We start from the raw sequence: 27,294 nt of genomic DNA, 5'->3' as shown, positions 1-27,294 counted from the left end.
ACGTACAGGGGCACTGGCAAGCACAGCAGGGACGTCCTCACCTGCTGAGGAGGTCGCAGCGTGAGCACAGGCACTCTCAAGCCACAGACACAAAGGCATCCCTTGGAGGCAGACAAAGGCAGACTGTAAGCTCCCTATTCCCGAGCCCTGGAAGGCAGCACACGCTCAGCTCTCACACCCCTTGCCCTGCTCTGCCTGTACTCTGGCAGCTGCAATGGAGGGGAAGTTGCCCATTGGGGTCACAGAGCAGGGAGTGGAAGATCAACAACCCTCCTCCTCCCACCCCAGGGTACCTGGCCATTTCTTCCTCTCCTTGTGCTGGGGGGCACTCCTGCCCACTCTCAGCCTATCAGCACAGGGCTCCCCAAGGCAGAAATAACAAACAAATATACAGGCCAAATCCAGGTGAAACAAGAAAATCATTTGCTTTATTCTGGGTCCTGGAAGTTCCAACGTGAGTCTGAAAAAAACACACAACAGAGGCGGCAGCCCCAGGGGCTGGTACAGAAAACAGTCCCTGGCTCTTTTGGCCCTGAAAGCCGAAAGGGCAGTGAGGAGAAGACTTAGCAAGAAGCCTGGGATGGGGGAAGTCAGGTTCGCCAGGCACCTCCAGTCTCAGCCTGGGCCCGGCTGGTGAAGGAAGAAGAGGGCCGGAGAGTCTGCCCAGTTCCTTAGCAACTGCACCACAGGAAGGTGCGGGCCACAGGTTACTCCTTGCCCTTCTCAGGAGTACTGGGCTCCCAGGGCCACTTGGTGGCCCCCAAGGGTTCAGTCTCAGGATCCAGCTGTGGCTCCCCCAAAGGCCCCTCGCTCTCCAGGTCCAGCTCCTCAAAGGATGAGCCACTGGCGCCTGACTCGCTGTAGCTGTGCTCACTGCGAGTGTCACCATCATCCCAGCGGCGGCTGCTCGCCCCAGGGGACAACGTGGTGACTGAAGTCTCCCGGCTGCCAGGGCTCACCTCCAGGCTTACAGAACTCGTGTCACTCATCGTGTCAGCTCCTATGGCCAGGATAAAGGGAGCACAGGTTAGCCAGGACCACCCCCGCCCCCTCTCCTCCAGGGAGAGGAGAGAGGCTCTCTCCCACCAACTCAGCAACTCAGCACACACAGTCCACTCATGAATAATACAGCCACCCCTGGCTCAGGAGGCTCATTCCAGTTGCCCTCTGCCCTGGCTGGAGCTGCCCTGATGGGGGCTGCACTGACAGGAAGAGGGAAAGAGGGGGCACAGGCAGCTATGCACTCCTCTCCCTACCAAGAATTAGCCTCAGCTCCCTGCACTCCCACAAAGCCTGCTGCCCTCCCCACAACATCCATTAAGGGCCACTTAGCCCGGAGGTGAGGAGCTGAGGTAGAACAAAGAAACCCAAGTAGTGTCCCCTCCAAGCCCCATCTCAAGCTTGGAGAGAGGTTTGTCCAGGGCCAGCTATAAAACACTGCCCACAGGGCATGAAGACTGAAGAATGGATCAGGAGGCCTGCTAGCCAGCTCCCTCCCCCATGAAAGGCTCCCCAAGGAGCAGCATCCAGGCCTCTGGCCCACGTGGATGGAAAAGTCTTGAGAAACACTCAACCAGTTACAAGGAAGGAAGGTGCTGGGATGAAGCATTTTAAGGGCTGTCTCCCCCTATACCTAGGTTGACCCAGAGGAACCCTTACCCACCCCCACCCCTACCCACTGGTGCTTCCTGAGCCACAAGGCAGCAAAGGGGGACTATGAAAGCACTCTGCTGGTGGCTGGGGAGCCCCAAAATAGTGTTGAACTGAACTGATGGCCCACCTAACCTGCTCCTCCATTCCCAATACATCCTCCAAGCAATCAGACTCTTCACCTGCCTTGTCCAGGGACGACCCCTTGATTCATCTCCCCAGATCAGAGGCACTGAATGCAGTTGGGGTTGGCAAGGAGAAACAAAGAGCTCAGGTCCACTACGTGCAGGAATGCAGACTGAGAGAAGGCCTATATGCCGCCCTTCCTGTGTGAGGGGAAAAGGGGCAGCTGTCGAACATCACAAAAGGTGAAGGGTGGACCAGCTTCCCCAGCTGCTGTCTCCATGGTGAATGGAACCCAAGCCAGGCACAGCTGGGGACTGCTTGGCATCTAGATTCAGCCTAAAGCTTTCCTTGAGCCTCAGCTGAGGCCTAGAGTGGGGATGGGGGGATTTGGGGCCTGTTCTCCCAGTCCACTTTGCCCCTAGAAGATGCCCTGTGGGCCCTCCTACTGGCAGAGGTGAGGTAAGCCCTGGAAATGCCATGCTGCTGGCCCATAGTTCTTGCTGGAGCCCCAGGCTTGGCTCCCAGGGTGGAGGCATGTGAGGAGGGTAGGGGGAGCCCAAGCTAGGCTGAGCTTTGAATTATGGGTAGTCCCTTCTGACCTGAGGTCAGGACTCCAGGCCCTCACTCACTCCCTAAATGATGATCAATGCCCCAGAGGCTGCAGGCCTGAAAGGAGCAAAGGAGGGGGATAATTTCTCCCCAGCCCCATTACATTGTCATATCTTACCTGCCCACCCACCCAATGGCTCTCTTGAGACCCCAGATACAGTAAAGTGCCTGCTTCCCAGTCAGCCTCCTCCTCTCTCCCAGCTCCTGGGCTAGGAGTGGTCAGAGGAAGGAGCCTAAGGGTCCTTCCCTGCTTCAGGCCGGGGCTCAGCATGATGGGATGAAGACAGCCCCTGGGGACCTATGGATACTTCAAGCAAAGAAGTCTGACGCAGAGAAGTGGTATCCCTACAGCCCCACCAAAGTCCTATGCCTGTGTCCCTGGGGAGAAGATGCCAGGCAAGGCAAGGCAATACCTAAATCCCCAGAGCTGCTGGAGCAAGGGATGTTCACTCCAGTCCCACTCTCTCTCTCTGCCCAGAGCCAGTGCAAAGAGATCAAATATTCATCACCTCTCCAGAGCTAAATAATACATCAATGTAATAACAGGCACAAGGCAGCTAATTACCCCTTTCACCTCCCAGCCCAAGCTGGGGCCACAGCAGGGAGGCAGGCAGGGACAGGCCAAGCCTTGAGCAGCCATGCACCCACCATATACTGCTGTGTAAGTGGCATGCACCTGGCAGCCGACACCCAGAGTCCACCCCGCATGTCAGGACAGGCCCCGTTGGAGGTAGGCAGCCTCCTCAGCCCCCACACCAGGGAGTAGGCAGGCAGACTGGTGGGGAGGAGGACAGGCCGAGAAGCTAGGGGGTATGGGAGCTATAGCTGCAGCCAGCTGTAGCAGGTGCTGGGCAGTCCTTCAACACCCCTGAAAAGCAGTGTATGGGAGGAAAGGAAGCTGGGTGGGTGGGCCAAAGAGCAGAACGGCAGGCAACAGAGGGAGGTCACAGAAAGGTCAAGGCACTCTCCCTTCCTGTCCTGGGGGCTGCTTGGGCCTGCTGACCTTGTGCCATGTCCTGTGCCCACAGTAGGGACACTGAAGATTGTCTGCCGGGCATTACCAGGCAGAAGGGAGCAGTACCCCATGGAGGTAATTAAGTGGCAGATGAAGTTAACTGTGTTAGACATAGGCCCCTAGGGAAAAGAGACTGCCTCCCAGTACCCCTCTGTCCAGCCCCTGCTGACACATGTCTCTCTAGGGTGACCTTGGCTATTAAAGACTGGATGGGCACAGAGTCTGCTAAAGAAGAAGGGGAAGAGGAACATTCCCTTACCCCACAGCCCCGAACCACTCCGAGAAGTCACACACTTCCAGAGTCATACAAGGATCCACCGGGACAGACAAGAATTAGGCCCCCTGGGATCACCTGGGATATTACCAGCAGGCCCCCTTGCCTCTCGACAGCCAGCGGTCACAAGTCATGGCAGCGGGACGGGCTGAGAGCAGCAAACAGCCTACTGGCCTGGACCTGGGGCATTAAGGCTGCCGGCAGGTGCGTGGCTGGCTCTGGTGGAAGGTGCCAGGGATTGATCTCCTGGCTCCCCTCTGCATGCTCCCTGGTTGTTCTATGGCAGGGAGAAAGCAGCTGGCTTGGGGGTGGAGGGGCAATACTGGGGGATAGGAGAACATCTTATTCCTCTCCTTACCTTCCAGATCCAGTGCCAATCATACTTCCTCATGAGCCCCACCCAAGTGTCTCCTTTCCTGAGCAGCCTCAGCCCCCTCCCATGGGCATCCAGCTGTCTGTGATCTGTGTTTCCAAGGGCACTCCTGTTGCATCTGAAGGGAATCCAGGCAGGGTCTTTGTATCTGTGTTGCCAGGAGGTAACGTGTGAATCCACATCTATGTAGATCCATGTTTCTGGAAACAGGCAACTCTGCATGTGGGGCCTGGGGTAAACGGGTCTCCTTCCTCCCTCTGCCAAACATTGCCTGACATGCACAGTGCCAGCCCAGACAGGGAGGAGCCTCCTCAACCATATCCCTGGATGTCCAGAAGGGAAGGGCTCCAGGCAAGGCCCCACCCTCATACCCCCACCTTCTGTACCTGTGCCGTCCGTCTGGGCATCATTGGCCTCCAGGAGCCCCCGGCATTTCCGCTCCGTTTCCTTCACCTCAGGCACATAGAAGTCTCCCTGCCGTGCCAGCGGGCACATGAAATGGATATGGTCTTGCTGGTAGATCTCCAGCCGAGGGTGGGCACACAGCTTCCGCTCCTAGCCAGAGAGTGTTAAAAAGTGGAATGAGCTCTAACAGGTTTCCTGACTCACTTGTCCCTAGGTGGCCCCAGGAACTATCTATTGTCTATTCCCTCCCAGGAGCTGGCTCTGCCTCCCACCCCAATCTCTTCCAAGTTCAAACCCCTGCTGAGGGAGGCACACCTACATCAGCAAGGCCCCACGCTCTAGGGTGCAGTGGTCTGAGGAGGCAGAAGTCCTTAGGACAGTACCCTAGGGCAGGTGCTAAAAGAACCCAGGAACCTGATCCTGCTAATCCTATGTGTATGTCTGAGACCAAGAGGCTACTCCAGAAAGCACAGGTCTCACAGAGCCATGAAGCTTAGCACCCCTGGACCACCCTAGGTCAGGGACCCCATGTGCCCAAGCCAAGGTCTCACCTGTCAGACTTTTCATCCCAGGACCCTGCAACCCTGACCTCTTCTCCACTCTGGAAAATGCTGACCCACAGACATCAGGAGGCCAGTACCCCTTAGGCTTCCAGCCCCTGCCCTTGCGACATGTTACCACAGACTCTAGACAGGGGCTCTAGGCCAGCTAAATCCCACTTTAACTCCCATTCATTCTCCTGCTAGTTCAAGTCTATTGTCAACCTCTGAGCCCATCAGGTGTGGTTCCCACATCTCCGCAATCCTGGGCCCAGGGTTTCAGCCGATGGGGAGGAGGCAGATTCTGGGCTGGAGGGGCAGGCAGGACAAGTGGGTCTAGCACTGAACATTACCCAATGGGCTGAGTACCAGCGTCTAGGGCTCCAAGTTCTGACAGGCAGTCCACTTCCCTCTGCCTGGACAATGAACCTAATGCTCCCCATCCCCCAGTATGTATGCAAGGGGGCAGAGACACATGCCAGAGCTGCCCCGAGGTGGGCAGGAACAATCAGAACAGGGGTCAAGTGCCTCTTGCTCCAGAGCCCGCCTCTCCCTTCCTGAGATGGAGCACAATTACCCACTAAGATGACTGCGAGGCCCCTGCCCTGTCACTGCTCACCCGCCAACCTTCACAACACAGCTATTTATAGCACCCGCCTGGCTCTCACCACGGTCTCTGAAATGAGCCTTCCACTTAACAATAATGAGAGACTTATCGCCTGGTGGGGAGAAGCCACTCCAGGACTCCACTTGTCCACCTGCCTGGCCAACCCAGGCAGGATTGAGGAACCTCCCCCAACTAAAACAAGCAAAGAGGGGTAAAAACAAACCCACGGAGGACAAAGGGAAGGAGAAGTAACCCTGAAAGGTTTATCCAGCTAGGACCCCTCAGCAGCTAGGTGGGGGGGGGGGGGTGCATCTAGGAGGCCACATGGGGGTGAGAGGCCTGGCCCAGGTCTGGCTGCAGCTCAGCCTCTAACTCCGTGAGTGATCCAGACAAAGCCTTGCATCCTAAGTTTCCGTGTGCTCACCCCAGAGTGAAACACCCTAACCCTGATGCTTCCAAGGTCAGTAAAGTCATTATTTTTAATAGTTGGAGTCCAGTCTTTTTTGCCAACCTGAGTGCTCTCCATACCCCCAACTTCTCCCATCTCTAAACACACAGATAGTTGCCTTTATTTCTCCACCCACCCACATGCCCATCCCAGCCCTGGTCCTCAGGAAGAGGATGAACAAGATCACAATGTCAGGAAGAAGGAGCTATCAGGCTCTGGGGCCCCTCCAATGCCAGCACTTGGAGGTAGGCATCTGTCAAACCTGAGCCACACTCAGCAAACTAGGCCAGGTGACTGAGGCTCCCTGAAGAAAGTCCAGGTCCTTCCCTGGTAGCCAGAGGGAAGAAAAGGATCCCTGAATCCAGTCAGGGCACGGTCTTTTTATTAGCATCCTCATGCTCTGGGCATTCAAAGGGTCCAATGGGCAGCAGCTGAATGTCCATTGGTCATCTCAAGAGCAGCAGACAGTTAGCTTTTGGGGATGCTCCCAAAGACTAGTGCTTGGGTCCGCGCAGAGATTCCAGGGACAATGGGGACCCTACCCCAACTCCTGCTGACACTCAAGCCACCTCCCTAGCTTCCCTTCTGGAGGAGCTTGGCAATAACAGGGATGATGAGAGGGAGGAGTGCTCTTTCCAGCCTCTCTTCTAGGCTGGGCAGCACCAGGCAACCACCCTGTGCCACCTGCTCTGCCAGCCCCCTTGTTGGCAGGCGGGAGGCAGCTCTGCGGCTGTCTGCGCATCTGCCTCCTCCAGAGAGCCCAGCTCTGAAGTTGCCTGGCTGTGGACAGCCCCGTTGCCATGGAAACTGCATCCTCCATCCTTGCCGTCGCCTTCATCTCAAAGCCATCAGGGAGAACAGAGGAACAGGGGAGACAGAGGATGGAGAGAAAACTGCGGCCTGGCTACACAGCGCTTCCTTCCCTGCCCAGCCCTCCCTCCCCACAGCATCCCACACAGGGAGCACCAGCTGTCTAAGCCTGCCCCCAGACCCCAAGAGGGGCATCCTCAGGCCCAAACCCAGCCTAGTCTTACCCCCTGCCACCTGGGGACTCCTGGTCCTCCCTACTGGAGGGCGATATGGAGCTAATTAAAATTCCATTGACTTCTCAGCCCCAAATCATTATAACATATGTTGGGTCCTGTCAAAATTCAGACTCAGGAGCAGGAAGAAGGCAAAGTGGTGAACTTCCAACCCAGGCCCACAGGCAGGGAAAGGGCTTATAGTTGCCCCTGTAGCCCTTCCTGGAAGACTCCTGTCCTTTCCATGCTCTGCACACTGAGCAAGAATGAGTCCAGTGGGGGCTGGAGATGGGTGACGAAGGGACAGGACTAGCCATATGCCCTGTCCCTCAGAGATCAGGCAGAGAGGACAAGCCCTTTCCCTCCCAGCCAGGTGCAGCCTCTGAGAAAGAAGGTGACCATGGAGTGGCTTTCAGGTCCTCATTGCACAGCAGGAGCTATGGCCTGGGCAGTATGTCAATGAGCCAGTAAATATTGGAAAATCATTGGAGGAAGGTGAGGCCAGCTGCCTCTCCCTCAGCTAGCCTCAGGGAGCCCTTGGAGAGCAGACTGCCAATGGCCAAGGACAACATTCAATGCCACACTGGGCTGGTACTGCTGGGTATAGGAGCCTCAATGGGCCTGGAGTCATCCTGGCCCTGGGCATACCCCCTTCCATGGCCCAGACAGCCAGAGGCGCATGGAAGCATTGCCAGGACAGGGCAATGTGATCTGTCCACTGAAGCCACTGGCCATCAGACAAGCCCACAACCCAGAGCAGCTCACTCCCTCACAAAGACTCAGGGGACCATAAGGCCCCTCTCCAAGATGGGAGAAATGTAGATGTCCACAGTCCTCTTCACCTAATAGGAAAAAGTCAGCAAATCATGCCAAGGTGCCACTAGGCACTCCCAGAAACTGGATTCAGAGTACCAGTCGCTCAGAAACACCTCCAGGCCTTCCCTCTCACCTGGAACTTCCACATGCAAAAGCAAGAGGGGGACACCACCCATGACGCAGGACTTTCTAGGAGACTTCAGTCACTAGCACTTCCCCACCACCACCCCATCCTGCACCAACACTAGCTCACCCACCCAGGAATGCTGGCAGACAAGGGAAAGAGCAGGTCACCCACCTCACATAAGGCTGCTACAGTGCCACTGCCTCGGCTACCTTGAGAACACACCACACACTCACTCCTTACCTCAGGCTGAGCTCATCTCCTGGGTAGGGGTGCAAGAATTCAGCCCACTCAGCTCAGGGCTCCCACAACAGGGCCAGACTAATATGTTGGGCTGAAGCTTCTCCACAGGACCTACAGTGCCTCCCCTGGCAGGTCTTTCTGAATTAGGGGAGAGGAAGGAGGGAGGTAAGACAGAGGACCTGAACTATCCTCATTTAGTGTTTTGCGCTCTGAATATTAGCCTGTGCCTGGCTTCAGCTAGAGGTGGGGAGGGGATGGAACACAGAAGAGGTCAGCCCCAGGCTGGAAGCTGAGGCTGGATCCCACATCCAGGCTTCCCAGAGGCAAGGTTTGCTCAGAGCGAGGTGGCTGCAAATTTCCAAAAGAAGGAAGCAACGGGCACAGGCCAAGGACTGGGTCACACCTCTTACACAAACTCTAGGCCCAGAAAGGGAAGAAGTCTGCCCAAGCATCCCCACTCCATCATAGCCCCTTACCTCCTGCCTCACTGGGATGAGAGACCCTGGGCCTTGTCCCCCTGATTCACCCTGACCTGCCCAGTCCACCAACTCATCCCTCTATGCTAGGCTGGACACCCAGGCAGCTGCACAGCCAGCAAGCAGCTGTTGCATCCCACCCGAGGTGGTGGCATCTTCTTGCTGGGTGAAGTGATGCATGCTCATTTTTAATTACACAGACACCAACGTGCACCCGCCTGCACACAGCGGTCCCTGCAAGTGGGGGCTCAGACCCTGGAGGACCCTCAGCCAGCCAGTCTTCATCACATGTGCAAAGTGCTTGGGGGAGGCGCAGCAGGAGGCTGCAGCTAGAAGGTAGCACGTTGTTATTATTCTGCCCAGGAACTTCCATCAGCTTCCTTCTCCCTGGCTCCCTCTCATCCCCACCAGGCCTCCCCAAAGCCTTTGGCCCAGAACCCAAACCTGTCCATAGGACACTCTGGGGGCCTTGCAGTGCCAGCATGGAGAGCCTGTACAAGGGCCATGAGCACCCTCTCCCTCTGTACTCCCCTCTCATAGCAGGAGGGCCCAAAGCTCTGAAAATGACAGGCAAAATGACAGAGAGTGAGACAGCGCTGCCAGGGAGAGGACAGAGGAAGCAGGAAGTGGCAGAGAAAGCCCAGGCAGGAACCCAGAGCCTCGGCCTGGCTATTGGAAAATGGGTAGCTTCCCTCTGGGCTTCAATTTCCCCAACTATGAAATAAAGGGATTAGAATAGATCATCTCAAAAAACTGAAGACCTGGAAAGGATAAGAACACCATTATATGAAAATAAGACAACTGTATACTTAGAAACCACCCCCCTCCCCAAACACACGAAAATCAACAGAGGGACTACCACAGACATTAAGTCACAAAGGTAACTAAAGCACAGCCCATTTTTCTGTGTGCCAATCAGCCAATTAGAAAATATAATGCAGACAAAACATAAAGGCCCTCTTGGGGTCAGATCTAGCCCAGGGCCAGTCTGGGAGCCCCCCTGAACGGCAGGGAATGGCAGAGGAGCCAGGCAGGCAGGGCCAGGCCTGGGCAGGAGCCTGGGGAAGACTGCAGAAGGGGGAAGGTGTGAGGGAGAGTGGGGCGGGGAGGCAGGGCGTTGTGCCTGGCACCCCAGCCTGCTGTGCCTGCTGCTGCCGCTGCCTGAAGACTTTTCATTTTCACCTCAGAGCCGGCAGCTCGCCACACAATTTACACCTCTGTTCATCTCCCTGGCGCTACCCAGGCCCTGGTTCCTGGGCAACCCATGGAGGGGGGCCTAGGTAGCAGTCAAGAACAAGAGTGGCCTGGGGCATTGAAGAGCAGGGAAATAATGTTTCCCCCTAAGCAGGCGCATGGGACACAGGCCCTCAAGCACCCTAGTGCCCAGACTGGGAAGCCCTTAGTCCTACAGCCATGCCCAGCCTTTCCTTTCCCCAGGGCCCAGATAGCCAATATACAACCCCAGCTCAGCCCTGTGCTGGCCTTCTTGGGCCCTTGTGAGCAGGACCAGAGGGCTGGGCAGTATGGGAGTGAGTACCCCAAGGGAAGCTCAGCTAGAGCACTGGGTGGGTCAGCCCCACGATCCCACCACTCTCCCTTGCAAATCTGGGAGGGGAACCAGGGCCCCTACCATCACAGGCGCTGTCACAGCCCTCCCCCTCTCCAAGATCCAGCAGCTCTTCTGCAGCTTGTCTGTGCAGTCAAGGACCTTGAGTCCTGTCCTGCTCACAAGCTGATGAAACCGCTGCTGACTGATTATCCAGCAGCAGGAATCAGCAGCAGGAAGGCTACTCAGTGCAGATGGAGCCAAGAAGCCAAGCACTTGGGAGCCAGAGGAGTCAGGAATTGCCAGAGGGGAAGGACAAGTGAGTGGGCAAATGGGGATGGAGAGGAAACAGAGGACAGAGGGAGGGAAGTTGGAGAAGGCCCTGAATTTCTCATCTCCAACTGGTACCTTGGACCTCTCCACCCCTCAGGGAAGCATTTCTCCTCTTGGAGCCTTAGGCTTCCTTCCTGCTTAACTAGACAGCTAGCCTCTCTTTATCTAAGGGCTCTGGTAAAGGGCAGAGTTGTTCTGCTCAGGGGAACAAGTTCCCTCCTCCGAATCTCTTCCCCCTGCCTAGTCCCGAATCCCAAGCTTTCTGGAGAAGAGCAACAGAATTCTTCCCTGGTAAGTAAATCCCATCTGCCTAGAGAAAAAGGCTCTTGCTGGATTGCTGATGCCCCAACCCCACAGCACCATCCAGACAAGCCTCCAGCCCCCAGGGTCCTGCAGGGCTGCCAAGCTACCATATCCAAGCTGGTATTCTGAGAGTGGTGGCTCCTACGCCACCCCAGCAAAGGCTGGCTTTATGATTTCAATCCTGGGGGAGGGGAAGAAGAAGGGGTGAAGCCAGAGAGGCTAAGGAACAGGTTCTAGTGCTTAGGTCAGTACAGGGGAGAGGCCTGGCCTCCTGTGGGTCCCCCTATACCTCAACCCCCAGGGACAGCTCCCTGAGGGAAACCAGGGAAGGCAAGCCCTGGCATGGTGGGAGGATCTCCTCTTGGCTTGGGGGTATCTGGGAGTGAAAAGTCACTGCAACTCTCAGCTAACTTGTTACCCTCATGCAGAGTTTGGCTATGGCCTCCAGCTCTTCCTGCCCACACTCAGGTACTCAAGAGTCTTGTTCTGAAGCCCAGCCTGGATACTGTCACTGGTCTATTCAGACACCATCAGCGTCTCCCTCCCTAGTGCCTGCAGGACCCAGTCTAATCTCCTGGGCCCAAACCGTTGCTCCTTCCCTGTACTCTAGCCTCACTGGATACACAGGCCATGCCTGCCACCAAGCTAGTACCTCTGTCTGATCTGCCTTCCCACTGGAGAACACTGCCCGTCCTGCAGGCTCAGCCCCAACTCCACCACTCCACAAGGGTTGTTTTGCCTTTCCCAGTGAATCCACCCCTGCCCTTCCCCATTCTCCCCCTTAGGCATGGCTAAGCTGTGGCTGGGGTAGATAAGGGAAGGTAAGAGTTCTGGGGGCCTGTCATTCAGCCTCAGGCCTTAGTGCTGCTGAGAATACCCTCCTCCCTGTGCCAGAGCAGGTGGCAGCACTGGCAGGTGGGCCAGCCCTGGAGACCCAGTGAGGGAAGCCTAGGATGGAGCCCCCTCTACCTCATTAAAGGTAAGGACATGAGGCCCAATAAGGTGCCTGCAGCAGCTGCTTCCTGTGCCAGGAGCAGTTGCCAAGGCCTCCCTTAATGAGTGCCTGCTGGGAAAGCGGGCAGATGGGCTCTTGCTGTCCTTTGACCCTGGCTTCCCCAGCAGTCTTGGCCCCCAACTCTGACCACCAGGGCTGGAGAGGGAGGGTGTTGGACCACGATGCTGCCACCCAAGCCCACTCTGGGGCACCATCCCAAGTGTATCCCAAATTCATGACAAGTCCTCAGCCTCTTGGTCCCATCCCCACTCATGTACCAGACAGAAGGCAAAAAGCATGTAGCCATCGGAATGATCTTCAGCCTAGGGGACCCAGTCTGGACTCAGCCACTGCATCATTCCTTGACCTTGGGTAACCTCTCTTCCCTAGGCCTCAGTTTCCCTGTCTGTAGAACAACGGGGTTGCTGGCTTTGGTTAGAACACTGTGACTGCCTTCTAGCTGCTTCTCCCATGCACAGAACAATGCCACATAAAAGAGTTCAGTAAATAATTGCTGAATAAGTGACTGATCTGAGGTGCCAAGAGGGCCTCCCTTGCTAAAAATAAAGTTCTTAACTTGGAACCCTCCCACATTAGCTTGACAAAGGTGACAGGCAGGGAGAGGGAAATGACCACAAACTTCACATTCCTTTTGGGGCCTTCTCACCTGGATTCCCCCGGCCACGGCCCTGTTGCTCCCCACTGATGTTCTGGCCCCAGTGTGGACTCAGACCTAACCACTCACTCCCACAGGTCGCTGAAGCAGGCTAAGAAGAAATACACACAGGGGGTTCTAAGCCCATTGGACAGAACCCAGGCTCTGACCAAGCTGCTGTGAGCTTTCTCCCAGCCAACAGCTCAACAGGCTGATCCACTTCTACAGGCACCCTACTGGAGCCCCTAGTCCTTAGTTCTGACCTGGCTGCCCCACAGCACTGCCATGCTATCACCCACCACTCAGGAGTTCAGTCACCGCTCCCCCAAGAGATCTCCAACATGCAGCTCTCCAGGGCTCCCCTCCAGGTCCAGCTTCCAATCAGAGTCATGCTTCCTCAGACACAACTGCCTTTTCTGGGAGCCCCCACCCCACCTGCCCAGGGCTGGGTCCTGGTACCTCCTAGTTCTACTCACACTGCAGCTGCCACAGCATCTTCAGGATCTGAAACAGACACAGAGTTGGCCAGGGCTGGAGAAGGCATCTGTCCAGTGGTGTATCTCTCTTAAGAGAGATTTTCTAACTAATTGAAACTCAGAAGCCCCCTTCCAAAAGCTCAGGATGTCACCTGGTTTGTAAAATTCATAAACAAAACTACTCTAGTTGAAGCAGGTAAGGGTCTGAGTGCAGCCCCTACCTCGGGCTGTCAGCCATGGGACACCTTAGCACAGCCCCTAGGCTCCCACCCCAGAGCAGCTGGAGAACTATGATCTGGAGTCCCTGCCTCCTTTAAACCCCTGGTAGAACAACCCCAGTCAACCCAGCCGTCCCAGAACTCTACCACAAAGGTTCCCCCTCACTAGGCTCACTACATCCCCTTGGCAACCCTTCCCCCCGACCTTTTTCTCCAATTCAATGGAGGAAGGGACAATATCTGACCTGCAGGGCCTGCTTGCACTCCCCAGCCAGTCAGCCATCACGTGGATGGCTGGTGGGACAATGTGGACAATGCTGTCTCCCTACACTTGGGAGAAGATGCTGAAACCATTTTACAAGGACTCTCCCCTAAAATATCCTAGAAATCAGAGACCCTGGGGAAGGGGGCTTTATGGAGATTCTAGACTGTGCAGAGAGGGAAGCCAGGCATGGGGGCTTGGCTAGACCAGTCTAAGACTCGATGACCTCTCCCACCAACTGCTACAGAGAGACATGAGCCAAGTACTGCACCCGGGACCTTTTCACATGCAACCCCCCAAGTGGGATCCCCAGGCCCATCATTCAGTCCTGGTCTGTTCCATGAGCCCAAAGCCTTCCCTAGACAGTCATTAAGACTGCTGTGAAATTTGGGGCTCATTGCTCTGGGTTCATATCTGGGCCCTATCTGCAGGCTTGCAATTTCAAGGAAGCTCAGTTCCCTCCTGCACCTGCCAGAAGACATCCCCATGCTGGGACTCAGGGAATGGTCTCCTCCTGCCCTGGAGGCCACCTTCTTGGACTCCAGTGGAGCAGCCTGACAGAGCTGGGGCATCTTCCATATAGAGTAATGGTCACATAGTACCAGGGGACCCCTCACATATACACTGTCTTAGAGGGCTCAGCCTGGGGGCACCTAATAGTTTATGTGGAGAATGGTAGAGTTCCAGCCCCTATAGCTCAGTTTGACAGGCTGCCAAGCTAGGGAAGGCTGGCCAGAGAGCCAGAGGCTGCTATGCAGACCACAAAGCTGAGATCCAGCCATCCCTTATAAAATCCCCAGAAAGGCCTGACAGAAAGGTTCTCTTTGGACCCCCCCACAGTAACCCTCAGGTCCCTCAGTCCCATAAGACCAATACTGCCCCAGGCTCAGGCTCATCTGCAACTGCCAGGACAGCAGCTGCTCTGCACCTCCCCTACCCAAAGCTGAGACCCATTCACCCCAACCCTTACCCCTGCCTCTGGGGAGGCAGGTGAGCCTGCCAAGCCTTCCTCCCTCCCTTCCTCCTGACAGCAGGACTCCTGGCCTCCCTCATCCCTCATGAAACAGAAAGCTGATGGCTGCTGTCATTCGTTTGAAGAACCTTCACAGCAGTCCTAGATCCAGAGGGAAAAGGAAAGGTATGCGCACGCGCATGCACACAAACACACACACACACACACACACACTTAAAGGCAGCCAGCTGTCGGGGCTGGGAGAGTCAGAAGCACACAGAGTCTCATTAGTAGCCTCCTTTCTCTGACCCCCAGGGCAGTAGGGAAGAAAGCAAGGGTAGGAGGGAGCCTTATACGCTCTTCTTGCTGTCTGCTGTGCTGAGAGAGGCACAGGGCCACCCCGTGTCTGCTACAGGCTGTGACCAGCAAACAGAGCCAGCCCGTTCCTCATCTCTCCCCCAGCTTTGTTCCCCAGGATGCAAGGTCAGGCTAAACACGGACAGAGGCGATCCCACCCCCTGCTGCCAAAACAAGCCAAGGACCCGGGGCTGTGCCTCCTCTGTGGGCAGCCTGGTTTCTCTCTCACTCTCTCAGCTGGTGGCCAAGCCCACGCAAATATACCTCACAGACATCTCTAAGAGAAGCCCCTTGCTCTCCCCCGTACCCCTGGCTTCTTTATCCCAGCCCCTACCCCAAGAGGATTGAGCCCAGCGCACAGCTGACAGGCTCCCATGAGAGGGGGAGGAAGGAGGAAGGGCTTTCATCAAAGAGGTGACGTCAAAACCAGGCAACTTGTGAAGCTGTCAGGGGCCGGGAAATTTGGACAAAGGTGTCTAAAAATAAACCCCTGAAGCCAGGAAAAGGCTGTGGTGGCTGAGTTGCTCACCACCACACCACATGCCATGCTCTCTGTTCTGAGGTTTGGAACCCAAGAAGTCTCTTCCCGGGGGGGTGCTTCTCCAGATTAGCTCTTGAGGTTGAGAGTGACAGACAGGACCGGAGACACCACACACCAGCCCTTCCTTGAATGAAACAGGGGAGGACCCCCCTGAGGTGGCACACTGAGCAGGAGTAGGGCACTGGTGTCTCCTTTCCTCCCCTCACCGCCAGCCAGCTCCCCCATCTCCAGCCCAACCCCAGCCCTGGCAAGCACATCCTTCCCAGCATCCCTTCTGGCCTCCACCTTCCAGATCACAAAGGAAACTTGCCTCTATGCTCCCTGTGCCTCTATCCGCACCTGTAGTCCCAGCTCAGGAGGCTGAGGCAGGAAGATCGCTTGAGCCCAGGAGTTTGAGGTTGCTGTGAGCTAGGCTGATGCCACCGCACTCTAGCCTGGGCAACAAAGTGAGACTCTGTCTGTAAAGGATTCATTAATTCATTCTACAAATAGTTATTAAGCACCTTCTGAGTGCTCGGCCTGTTGCGGGATGCAGGGTTTGAACTACGTGCACTTCTGAGAGAGGCGCCGCACATTTTAAAGCATCTCTGTGGGTCTCGCCAGCAAAGCCGTGAACCTGCACTTCAAATTCCATTGGCTTATCTGAATATTTGTCATAGTTCTGGCTTCTGAGAGCAGGCATGCCCTGGCCCTAACACTGTGACAGCCCTCCTGTTTCCAGGTCTTCTCACCTGTTTCTTCAATCCTGTCCTTGACCACCAAGGCCACAGCTGGTGACCCAGGGCCTTATTTATTCATTCCTCAGCCCTGACACCACACTCCTGCACCCCCTTATGCAGGACTTGTCTGAGCTCCCATTTCCATCACCAACGCCCTGTCCCTTTCCCCAAGCTGCCCTGGAGAACAAAGTGGCAAGGTTCTTCCAAGTCCACCAAGGTCCCACCCTCACTGACTCTCTTGTCCTGTTCACTGACCCCGCCACACTGGCCACATCTCCTGAATGGCTCTTGCTGCCACAAGCTGTCCACTGCCTGCCTGGCCCCACAGAGAGTAGGCGGCCCAGGGCAGACTCCCAGGTCAAATACTGCCAACAGGCCAATGTTCCCAAACATATCCACCAGCCCAGCCCTCTCTGAACTCCAGAGTCTACATACGCCACTGCTAATTCCACACCCCCTCACTGGGATGTCTCTTAGGCAGCTCCACTGACACAGCCCATAGAGCTGGTTTCCCCCCTCCCAAAATCAGGGCCTCCCTCAGTTCCCCCACATCTCAGTGAAAGCATCACTACATGCTTGTCCACCTGCCCAGGCCACAGGGAAGCAGAGCCCTCTGTGATTCCCCCTACATCCTCCCTTCCCCCAACAGCAAATCCACCTAAAAAGTCCATTGATTCTACCCCAAAATATTTGTAACTCTCTGGCTTGTCTGCATCCCTATAGACACTGTCCCAGCCGAAACTGCCACCACTCACACTGGGATTCATGACAGCCTCCTAAGCACCTCCACCCAGCCCCTGATCTGTGATCCAGTTCTACCCTACCCAGGGAGAGGACAGCCCATCTTCTACAGACGTGGCTCCAACCATGTAACTTTTGTGGTTGGAACAATACAGTGACTTCCCATTGCATTTAGATCAAACGTGTGTTCCTCACCCTACTCTACCTATAACATTCTTACTCCTCCCCAAAGGCTCTTCTAGAACTCTATCTTGAGGTTACCTCCTTCCAACAGGCTGTCCCTAACCACTCTGTCCAAGTTGGTCCCCTGACTTTTCTCACCCTGTTCTTTCCTGTGTCCCATTTCTGTCTGACATTCATTACCTATCTTCATCACCTCACTGTAAATGCCCGTTTCATGTACCAAGATTTCACTTCATGCCCATCAAGGCAACTGGTGCACAGACGCTTAATAAATGTAAGTTAGATGAATGAATAAACAATCACTTCCAAGCTCAAACTGAGGTCATTTCCCTCGTATCCAAGTTTACAAAATGTTTAGAGGAGAAGGGAGGTGCGATAGGGCAAGTTTTAAAAATCTCTATAGATACAGACCCCCGTGAGACCTCCTGGTGGCTAGCTCTTTTCCATCCTCCTGAAAGGCTGGGCCAGCATTGCTAGTAATCACATCAGGAAGAAGACAGGGCCTGCTGTTGCTACCGCAGTCCTAGGCTCAGAGAGCAGGTGCATAAACCCATGCAGAGGCAGGGCAAGGGGCAACATATGGGTACCTGGGGTCTGCCCAGCCACTTGGAGCCTCAGGGCCTTGCTTTGCAGGCCTCCAACAGGACAGGAAGAGGGTAGGCCTGTCCATCCATCTGAGCCAGGAGCGCAGGATGAGCAATGAGGATGTCTTTGGTCAAAGCTCGAGCCAAACTGAGCAGGCCAGGCTTCTAAACAAGCTCTCCATGCTCTTGGGAGATGCTCTGGCCCCTACAAGGTCTCAGGCATCTGAAAGAGATGTCAACAGCCTCTGCCCATCTTCCTAGCTCCACAGACACCATGATGGCCCCAGGGTGCTTCTCTCCCAAAACCACCTCTTCCGACCTTGGCAATCCTTCCTAGCTCCCACCCAAGGGATCTGGCACACACACGTGCACACACATGCACAACCCAAGCCTGTGCCTTACCTTGATATAGGTGTCCAAGGCAGGATGCACACGGCGGGTAGCCAGCCAGATGGACAGGGTGGTGGTATACGGGAAGGTAGCTGTCACTACATGGCTGGGTGCCGGAAATGAGAATACTTTGAAGCCAAATTTCTCGTACAGATGGATGAGCTCAGGAGAGGCTGATTCCTCACCTTCACTCAGGATGCTGCCCACTGCACAACGGCACTTCTCAGGGGGCACCTGGGGAAGCAAAGAGGTATCAGAGTTGGGCAGAGGAAGGAAGCCCTCAGGCCAGGCGCAGTGGCTCATGCCTGTAATCCGAGCACTCTAGGAGACTGAGGTGGGAGGCTCGCTTGACGTCAGGAGTTTGAGACCAGACTGAGCAAGAGCAAGACTCCATTTCTACTAAAAATAGAAAAAATTAGCCAGGCATTGCTACTGTAGTCCCAGCTACTGGGAAGGCTGAGGCAGGAGCATCACTTGAGGACTGGGAAGGCTGAGGCAGGAGCATCACTTTAGCCCAGGAGTTTGAGTTTGCAGTGAGCTAAGATGACACCACTGCACTCTAGCCTGGGTAGCAGAGCAAGACTCTGTCTCCAAAAAAAAAAAAAAAAAAAAAAAAGAAGGAGGCCCTCTGCCTCTGGGTCTATGCCCGCTCAGGTCAGGCCTGGTAGAACTACCAGCTCCAACAGGCCATGTAGCCCCACATACCAGGATAGAACTGGCTATTTTCCTGCTGGAACCCATCTGTGGCTCCTGCCTATGGCATCCTGCTGCAGGACTCTCATCCATCCCTTCATTTATTTTTTCCACAAACATTCCATGCCCTGTGCTAGAGACCCTGGGGTCATGGTGAGGGACCAGACTTAGTCTCTGCTCTCCAAAAGACCTGGAGAGGGAAGAACAGGGAGGACCTCTAAACCATCCCCATCCACATAGCCCATCAACAGCACCACTTAGGGGGCCTTTCAACCTCCTGATGGGACCCTCTGTTCAGCCCCCACTTCCCCAAGGCCACCAGCAGGACTGCAGGCTGGCTGATCCTGGGGCCTGGATCCTCCTATCTCCTGGAGGAGAGCAGGCTTCCCTGGCGGAGAACTTATGGCAGGCAAGGAAGCAAACTGAAGAGTGGGAGCAAGGAAGAGTCCAGAGCCCTCAGGGGTCGTGCCCTGGGAAAGCAAGAGTGTGTGTGTTTACATGCTCACAGGATAAAGAGGCCAGGTTGGGGACCTGGCATCTGGCTACTGAGGGGATGGAGGTAGCACTGGTCAGGACATGGGATCATTGACTTCTGGGGTGCTAATGAAATTCTGTGAGGGGATCCTCCTAGTCCCTCAAGTAGGGCCGGCCACCAGTACCCTAGATGACTTATTCAACCCATGCCCCACTCCAGGACCTGCCCCACTTCCCAAGTCTCTTCCTAGCCAAACCCAAAACTACTGGTTCTCCTCCAAGTCTCTCTGGGGCCCTACTGCCTGCACATCCCACTCTGTTCCCCTCCCTCCCTAAATTCCCTCTCTTCCTTGGCTCCCAGAAAGCCCAGTCAGCCATGTGGGGCTCTTGTGTGAGCCTCTAACACTTCCCCAGGACTGACCCCCAAGGCCTACAAGGCTGAGCACTCATTTCTCCTCCTGGCATCAGGGGGCCCTACTTTGTCCACCTTCTGCTACCTGTGTCCCATGTCAGCTTTCAAGGTGACTAAGTCTGTACCAGCCCTTAGGCTGGGCCCCCAACACCATGTATGTGTTCCTGGATCCAGGAGACTTAGCACAGATCTTGTGCTCTCAATGCTAGGTTTTGCATGATTTGAAGGCTCCTTTCTCCCCCTACCAAGGGCCTGCTGACCCCTAAGTTTAAACAGGCCACTCTCTCTACCTCCACTTACTCTTCTCCCCTGCCTACCTTCTCAGCACTGTGAAGTCATTATTACCTGTTCTCACCTCTGCCCTTCCACTCCAGCCCTTTCCAAGACCTGTCAGCAATCCTCTAGCGGTTTCTCAGCCCTGCTCTGCCTCTTCCAGTCTGGCCAGCCCAGCCCTGTCTTGGAGTCATACTTTGCCTGGGACTTGGGCACATATTACAGGCTCTCACCTCTAAGCAGACCCCAGGGATCATCCCCAGCTCTCCATGGCTCTGGTACCCTTCCTGCCCCCTTGAATCCTACGACATCAAGCTTGGCTCAGAGGTTTAGTGGCAAATAATATGATGCAGTTGTCAGAACCACAGCTGGAGGCAGGCCAAGGTGTATATCCTGAGTCATGTGATCCTAGACAAGTCCCTTAGCTTCTTAGAGCCCTAGTTCCTTGATATTTACTCATAAGACTGTTATATTAACGAGACACTTCACAAGGACTTAGCCCGGGTCTAGCATTCAGCAAGTGCTCCACAACTGTTCTGGTTATTAGTTGCTATAACACAGTCCAAACTATCCCTTGGCCTGGAATGCCCATCCAGCCAAACTTCTGAATATCTAGCTCCTCCGTGCCCAGTCAAGTTCAAATGTCCTCTTGGGGAGCCTTTCATGGTGGTTCAGTGACACTCTCCCCCCACACCTCCCTCCCAATATTTTGCTGTAAACTCTCTTGCCCGTATCAAGTCTACCTTGCAGCACAGTCATTTCTCTTGGCCTGAAGCTCCTCCCACCTAACCCAGGCAGAGACATAAATTGCTGCAGCACCACCTCTTGTCTCTAGATGGTGCAAGTGCCCTACTCATGCCAAGACAAGACCGGCCAGACAGGCAGGAAGTTCTGGCAGGCCTCCTGCTGACAGACCAAGGGACAGTGCCTGCCACAAAGCCTATCTTCATGTCCCTGACCCTAGCAACCTATGCTGTGCAAAAGAAACATCTAGTATAGGTAAGATGGAGAAATGGGTAGAAGGTCACTTGATCTCTCCCCTCCATCCCTGGCCTGCCAGAATTTGGGTCCCAGGGTCTTCCCTGGGATCACTTCAGCAGCTCTCACAGGGCTCTGAGCTTAGTACCCCAAAAGACACCAGAACACACATGATCATCCTGCTCAGAACCTCTCAATGTCCACAAAAGACACTAGAACACACGTGATCATCCTGCTTAGAACCTCTCAATGGCTCCCAATTCACCTTTAGGATGAAACTAAACTCCCAAGCCCAGCATACAAGGCTGTCTTTTAGAATGGCCCACACAACACGGCCCGGATTTGTCATCTTGCACTTCCATTCAGCAGCTCCAGGCCCCATCGGGGCCAGAGCCCAGATGGGCAGGCACCCACTGAGTATCTGTGTGACAGAGGGAGGGACAGATCTAGGCTCTGGCCCAGGCCGCCTTGACAGCCTCCTCACCCGCCACACCCCCACACACACCCACATGGAACTATTTGCAGCTCCCCAAACATGCCACGTCCTCCCATGCTTCCTGCCTTTGCGTAAGCTACTTCCTCTGCATGAAATGTCCTTCTTCACCCCTATTCCATCGTCCCTTCTGCCTGGGAAACTCCTGCCCATCCTGCAAGACTCAGCTCAATCCTCCCCCTCAAAACCTTCTGTTGCTCCCCGCCAAGCAGGCCCTCCTCTCTGATCCCAAGTTCCCACTGAGGAGGCAGGTCTTCTGCTGCACTGAAATTGATGGTTTCCCTGTCTCTCCACCACTCCAGGCCTCTAGGCAAAAAAGTCCAGGATCTTGCACACACAGAAAGTTCTTCGGGAATACTCAGTGACAGTATATGCATGTACACACCTGTACACACAAGCCCTGCATCATGAGCAAACTTCCTCTCGCTCCACCCAGAGAAAGGGATGAACTCTTGTCACAGTGGAGGGAGGAAGCTATCAAGGAAACAGGGCTGCTGGGATCCTGGAGGCACGTGGGGCACAGTGGTTCCTTTCCCACCCCTTCCCTGCCCTGGCCAGTAGCTAAGGGGCAGCCTAGGAAGACCATCAGCAAGCCTACCACCTGCTAAGCCACCCCATGCAAAGCTGGAGCCAGGAAGCAGGTCAATTCAGCGCCGGCAAGGAGATGGGACAAGCCCTAAGATAACGCAACTAGTGGCAAGGCTGGTCCGGTAGGAGGGCAGGGGGATTGGGGGGGGGGGGGGACTCCCAGAAAATCCTGGCCTACCTCCAGGGGAATGGCCTACTAAGGTTGTTAAGAGCCCAGAAGGTGGGGTTGTCCTGATGGCAAGAGACCAACCCCAGCCACCTTGGTTATTGAACAACATCTTTATTTGGGGCTAATCCTAGGATGTAGGCCTGCTGGCCTTTCCAACTCTACTTGCCTGCTCCTTTTCCTCCCCATATCAGCCACTTCTCTGGATACCTATCCCCAGAACAAGAGCTGGACCAAAACTAGCCCCAGCAAGGAACTACACCAGGGAGACAGGACAGTGGCCAGACTCACCACCACTTTGGGTAAAGGCAAGCCCACCCACTATCTGTCCTCAAAACAAGAGTACCAGGAAAAAGACAGGCATGCTAGACCCCTAAGCTCTCCTTTGGGCTGTGAAGCCTCCTGAGTCCCAGCATTGTGAGAAGAGGGCAGCCTGCTTGGAGGCTAAAGCTTCCAGGTATGAGCTGGTCCCAAGGCTGGCCCCACTGCCCCTTTCAGAGAGGTCTCACAGTGCTCTGCTGACCCTCTTGTGTGAGGCCATAGTAAAGAGAGCCACATCAGGGGTCCTGCCAAGACCTCACTGAGTCTGGGAACTGGACAAGATTGATATCTTCCAGGATCTAGGAAAAAGAAATGGTGTCAGATGGCCCACACCAAACCTAGTCATTCAGTTCAGTAGAAATGGCCAACCCCAGGCCCATAAGCTGCATAACCTGACAAGAACAGCTGCACCATCTGCTAATGTCAGACCCAGAGGGCTGCCCTTTTCCCTCCCATGCCAGCCCACTCAACCCAGAGCTGCCCAAAATAAGGGAGAAAGTAGAGGCAGTGCCCTTCATGTGCACTGGTACTCCCAGGGGAACAGAGCAGTTGCACCTGCCCATTACTAGAGGTTGGGCACTGGGCCTTGTTCACTGTCCTGGGTGCTGCAGGTGTCGACACACCCCATGTGTCCAAATTTGAGCAGCCAGTGCCCAAAGCACATTGGGGCGGGCACCAGTCAGGACATGGGCTGATGCAGGCAGCCAAGCTAGAGGACAGGACCTACATTTCAGGAGTCAGCAAGATGCTAACCTTCAAAGGTAGGTTTGGGACTGAGAGTTCCCACTTAGAAGTCTTTCAGGAATCTTCCCTCCACCCCACTCCCAAGCATAATCATATCAGCCGGCATCTGACAAGGCACTCACCACTTGCCCCCGTCATCGCTGCCTTTCATGCATAAGCTCATAAAATCCAACCAGCCTTGTGCAGTAGGTACTGTTATCAACCCTGTTCCTGAGGCCCAGAGAACCAAGCCACTCAGCAAAGGTCACAGCAAGGCAGTGCTGCAGTCAGAATTTGAACCCAAGCAGACCAGCTCCAGAGTTGCACCACACAACCCAGGGCCACTTGGGAGCCCCAGAAGTAGGCCCTAGCTAGGAATGGGTGCACAATGGCTTTCCCCTGCACTGCATCTCCTCACATGGCCCAGGCAACCTGCAGGAGGCTGGGACCAGGCCAGAGGCAGGCAGGGTTCTTAGCCATACAAAGTCCCAGTGGCACAAGGCCCTCAGGCAGGCATGGATGTCAAGTGTGCTACGCAGCTATTAGTGAGTGGGTACTGGGCTTCATCCTTATCATTTAGTCCCTACAAGAACAAAAACCCTGAGGTAAGGATTCTTTTATCCCCATTTGACAGATGAGGAGACAGACTCAAAGAGACCAAGTGACTCACCCAGAGTCATGCTGGTAAGCAGTGGAGCCTCGATTCAAACCCAGAAGGGCAAATCCAAAGCCCTCAGCCTCACCTCACCTCCCTTCCAAAGGCAGTTCTAGAGGTGCTCACCCTTCTAGACCTATCCCACACAGTTAACCTGCTGCAGAGCAAAAGCCTGGACTCCACCTGGCAGAAAATAATCATGGGGTAACTGGAGCAGGGGAGAGCCTGGGCCCTCAGAAAACATCAGCCCAGTCTATATTCCCATTGTTCTTGTGGAGGAACTTGGGAAATCCTATTCCCTCACCCCTTCCCGGACCTCCGGGAAGTGCCTTCAGGGAGGGCTGAAGGGCCCCATCCCACACACACTGAGGGGGAAGGTGGAGAATGGCAGAGGCCTACCCCAGAACTCTCACCAGCCTCAGCCCCTACGGACTTGCTGGCCCCAGGTCTTGATTCTCAGTGGACTAAGGGGAAAAGGGGGCTTCAATGGCAGTCTAGCTTACTAAAGGCAGAACCTAAAGTGCCACCAGTTGCCCCTCCCACTCCATGCCTGGGGCAAGCACCCACTACTAGGTGGTGGATATAAGCAGCAAATACAGGTCCACCTCAGCCAGGTAAACTGAACTGGCTGCCATGCCCCTCTTCCGTCAGCCAGGCTCCCCACAAGGGCAAGCAGGCAGGCTGCTTAAGCCCCAAACACAACAGTAGAGGTGGGGGTGGCAGCAAAGAGTGAGGCCAGAGGCAGAGGGCCAGGTTGGCAGGCAGGGTGGATCCACTGGCCTGGTGACAGCAGCCCAGTCACTAGGTTCCCTGTTCACAGGCTAGAGCTGGCTAGGATCAGGCAAGGCACTCAGGGTCTTCCCAGCTCCTTCCTTCCCTTCCAACACTGAAGGTTCCCAGAGGGACCAGGCCCAGAAGGGGAGGCTAAAGTTACTTTCCAAACCCCCAGCACCCACCTCAAAGGCAGGCACGAGGGCAGAACAGTTTTTCTAACCAGGACCTTTCCTCAGCTACACAAGGGCAGTGCAGATAGAGTATATGTGTGAATTAGGGGTGGGGGCACAGATCTGTGACTGACATCCACCTACACCTGACCCGTCTCTGAACTCACCTCCCTCCCTCAGGTATCTTGAAGAGGAAACAGCCTGCACTCCATGAATGCTGAGCCCTGGGGCACAGGGCACCTGTGAGCCACTGCCAGCGTCTGTCCACTTCCCAACACATGCTCCCTCCTTCTACCCTCCCTACTCCCAATCATGCCAAGGCCTTCAGGGATGAGGAATGAAATGCTTCCTCCTGCCTCACAGGAAGCACTTTCCCAGATCTTGTCGCCTCTTCCCAGACAGGACTCCAGGACACAGGGCTAATAGCTCAAGCAGCATCTAATATGAAAGGGTCCACAGCAACTGCCACTATTCTGCATTGGTGGTACCCTTTCTTGTGCCACTTCCTGGACCCACACTGAGCCTAGGTGTGGCTTCTCCAGGCCTTTCCAAGGCCTCTCCTATGCCCAGCTGAGGTCAAGAAGGGGTATGGCTAGGGAGCTGTCAGTCCACACCTCATGGAGGTGGGCAGCATCCAGAGCCAGGTGGCACTTCTAACCTGGTTATTCACTGCCCCACTCACAGCCTGAAACAGCCTCACTTCCTCCCCACTCACAGAGAAGCAGATTCTGACTCCTCTTGTGCCAGGAGCAGTGGGGATGGGACACACAACAGGTCAGCCTATATCCTATCTTTCTGAGGGCCAGAACATGCAGGGCTCCAGCCTGCACACTGCTGGTGAAGGCAGCCTAGGCAGCAGAAAACTTGAGTTCTCAGCCTACTCCAGGACTAGGATGAGGCCTCTCCTCTAGGCTCCCATCTGACAGGTCCTCAGGGTTGGGCCCCTTGGTCCCCACGATACCCAGGCCCAGCACAGAGCCTGGCACAGATCAGGTGCTCAAGTATTTGCTGAATGAAAACAGAAAGTGTGAGATCAGTACCTCACTCCTGCTATCCAAACCTTAGTTCCCCGCTCCATAATATCAGGAGTGTGGACCAGGAGGCCTCAGGTCTTTATAGACCAGTCTGTGATAACCATAAGCATCTACAGCCTGGGGGTCATGGTCCTCCGAACCTGTTACAATCTCTGCCAGACAGAGAATGTACCACCCAACTCCCAGAGTAGGTGGGGACCCAAGTGTCCCTGAGCCATCCCAAGTGCCAGTGTGACCTATCTCTCAATGGGGATACAGGTGTCTTTTGGAATGACCCAGGTCTGGGAGGTGCAGGATCAGAGGGGCCACCCGGACCTGTTCAATCATCCTCTGTGCCAGCCAGACGTCTACAGCCAGGCCAAGGGTCTAGGCTTGCTCAGCCTGACCCCTCAGTACATGCTAGTATAGTATGAGTGTTTTTCCCACCCTTTTCTTTGTTGTTGCTAAGTATCTGTTGAGGGCTAGGTGCTGGTGTGAATTGCCTCACTATATCACTTAATGCTTACCAGCCTATCTACGAAGCAGTTTATCACTACTCTGCAGATAAGGAAATAGAGCCTTAAAAAGGTTATGTGACATGCCAAGGATCACACAGCAGGACAATGATGGGACAGAATCAGAACCCAGGACTGCCAGCATCATGGCTGTGTTCTCTGACCATGGTTCTCCCAGACCAGCACCCAATACAGACTAGATCCAGCCAACCCTGGACACCCAGGGCCCACCACACGGGTTCCACCACATCTCTTAGAAAGCTACATGGTGGGCTGCCTGGAGGCAGTGGCTAGGCCAGGCCATGGGGAGAGTACCCCATGCTAGGGTTCTTCTATCTCACTCTTCCCTGGACCTGCCTCCAGCACCGTCCCCAGGGTACCCTGCTGTCTTGGCCCTTTCCCACCCTGCACCTTCGACCCAAGAGGCAATGTGCTGATTCCAGAACAGGCAGACATACTGATGAGGAAAGAGGCAGCCACAATGACTCTCCTCCCTCCCACTGGGGCTTTGCACAGGGCTCCACCTGGGCAAGGTGTGGAAGGAGGGACAGCGATCAGGGGAGGGCACAGGAGGAGGAGGGGCTTACACAACAGACCCTTGCAGGGGTGGGAGTCAGGTATCTGGTCTAGGCGCTTCCCAAAGCCCACTACCTGCCTCATCCCACTCAGGCCCCAGTGCTCCTAACTTCAGTTAGTGCCATCTGCCAGTCATGTGACTACAAAACCTTAGACAATGTCTACTAATGCCTCAACCAGCTGATATCACCGCTCACCTGGCTGGACCCAGCCCAATCTCTTCAATGGTCGTCCTTCCTCATCTCCTTCCCTCCTCCACCTGCCCTTCAGTTAGCTTCCTAAAACAAAGAGGGGAAGCCCACGCAGTGGCTCACGCCTATAATCCTAGCACTCTAGGAGGCCAAGGCGGGAGGATTCCTTGAGCTCAGGTGTTCTAAACCAGCCTGAGCAAGAGCGAGACCCCATCTCTACTAAAAACAGAAAAAAATTAGCTAGGTAACTAAAAATAGAAAAGACTAGCCAGGCCTGGTGGCACACGCCAGTAGTCCT

General features: G+C 55.1%; 1 protein-coding gene across 5 annotated transcripts in view; it reads right to left on the bottom strand.

The window, feature by feature from the left end:
• Positions 1-400: 400 nt before the first annotated feature.
• TEX264 (testis expressed 264, ER-phagy receptor) overlaps positions 401-27,294 on the bottom strand; it is a 31,656-nt gene continuing 4,762 nt past the window's right edge. For 2 of the 5 annotated variants that reach the window (XM_069473674.1, XM_069473673.1), the window contains exons 3-5: positions 17,994-18,215; positions 4,434-4,602; positions 401-1,000 (exon numbers count right to left, since the gene is read on the bottom strand). In XM_069473674.1, coding sequence (XP_069329775.1) covers positions 708-1,000; positions 4,434-4,602; positions 17,994-18,215 — 684 coding nt within the window. In that variant the 3' untranslated portion in view covers positions 401-707. The remainder of the gene's footprint in view (positions 1,001-4,433; positions 4,603-17,993; positions 18,216-27,294) is intronic. The other 3 variants (XM_069473670.1, XM_069473672.1, XM_069473675.1) reach the window with 2 other exon arrangements.

Source organism: Eulemur rufifrons, chromosome 7, assembly GCF_041146395.1.
Source record: "Eulemur rufifrons isolate Redbay chromosome 7, OSU_ERuf_1, whole genome shotgun sequence".
Lineage (NCBI taxonomy): Eukaryota > Metazoa > Chordata > Mammalia > Primates > Lemuridae > Eulemur > Eulemur rufifrons.
Note: the sequence above shows the minus strand (reverse complement) of the source record. Positions and strands in the feature narration are given on the sequence as shown.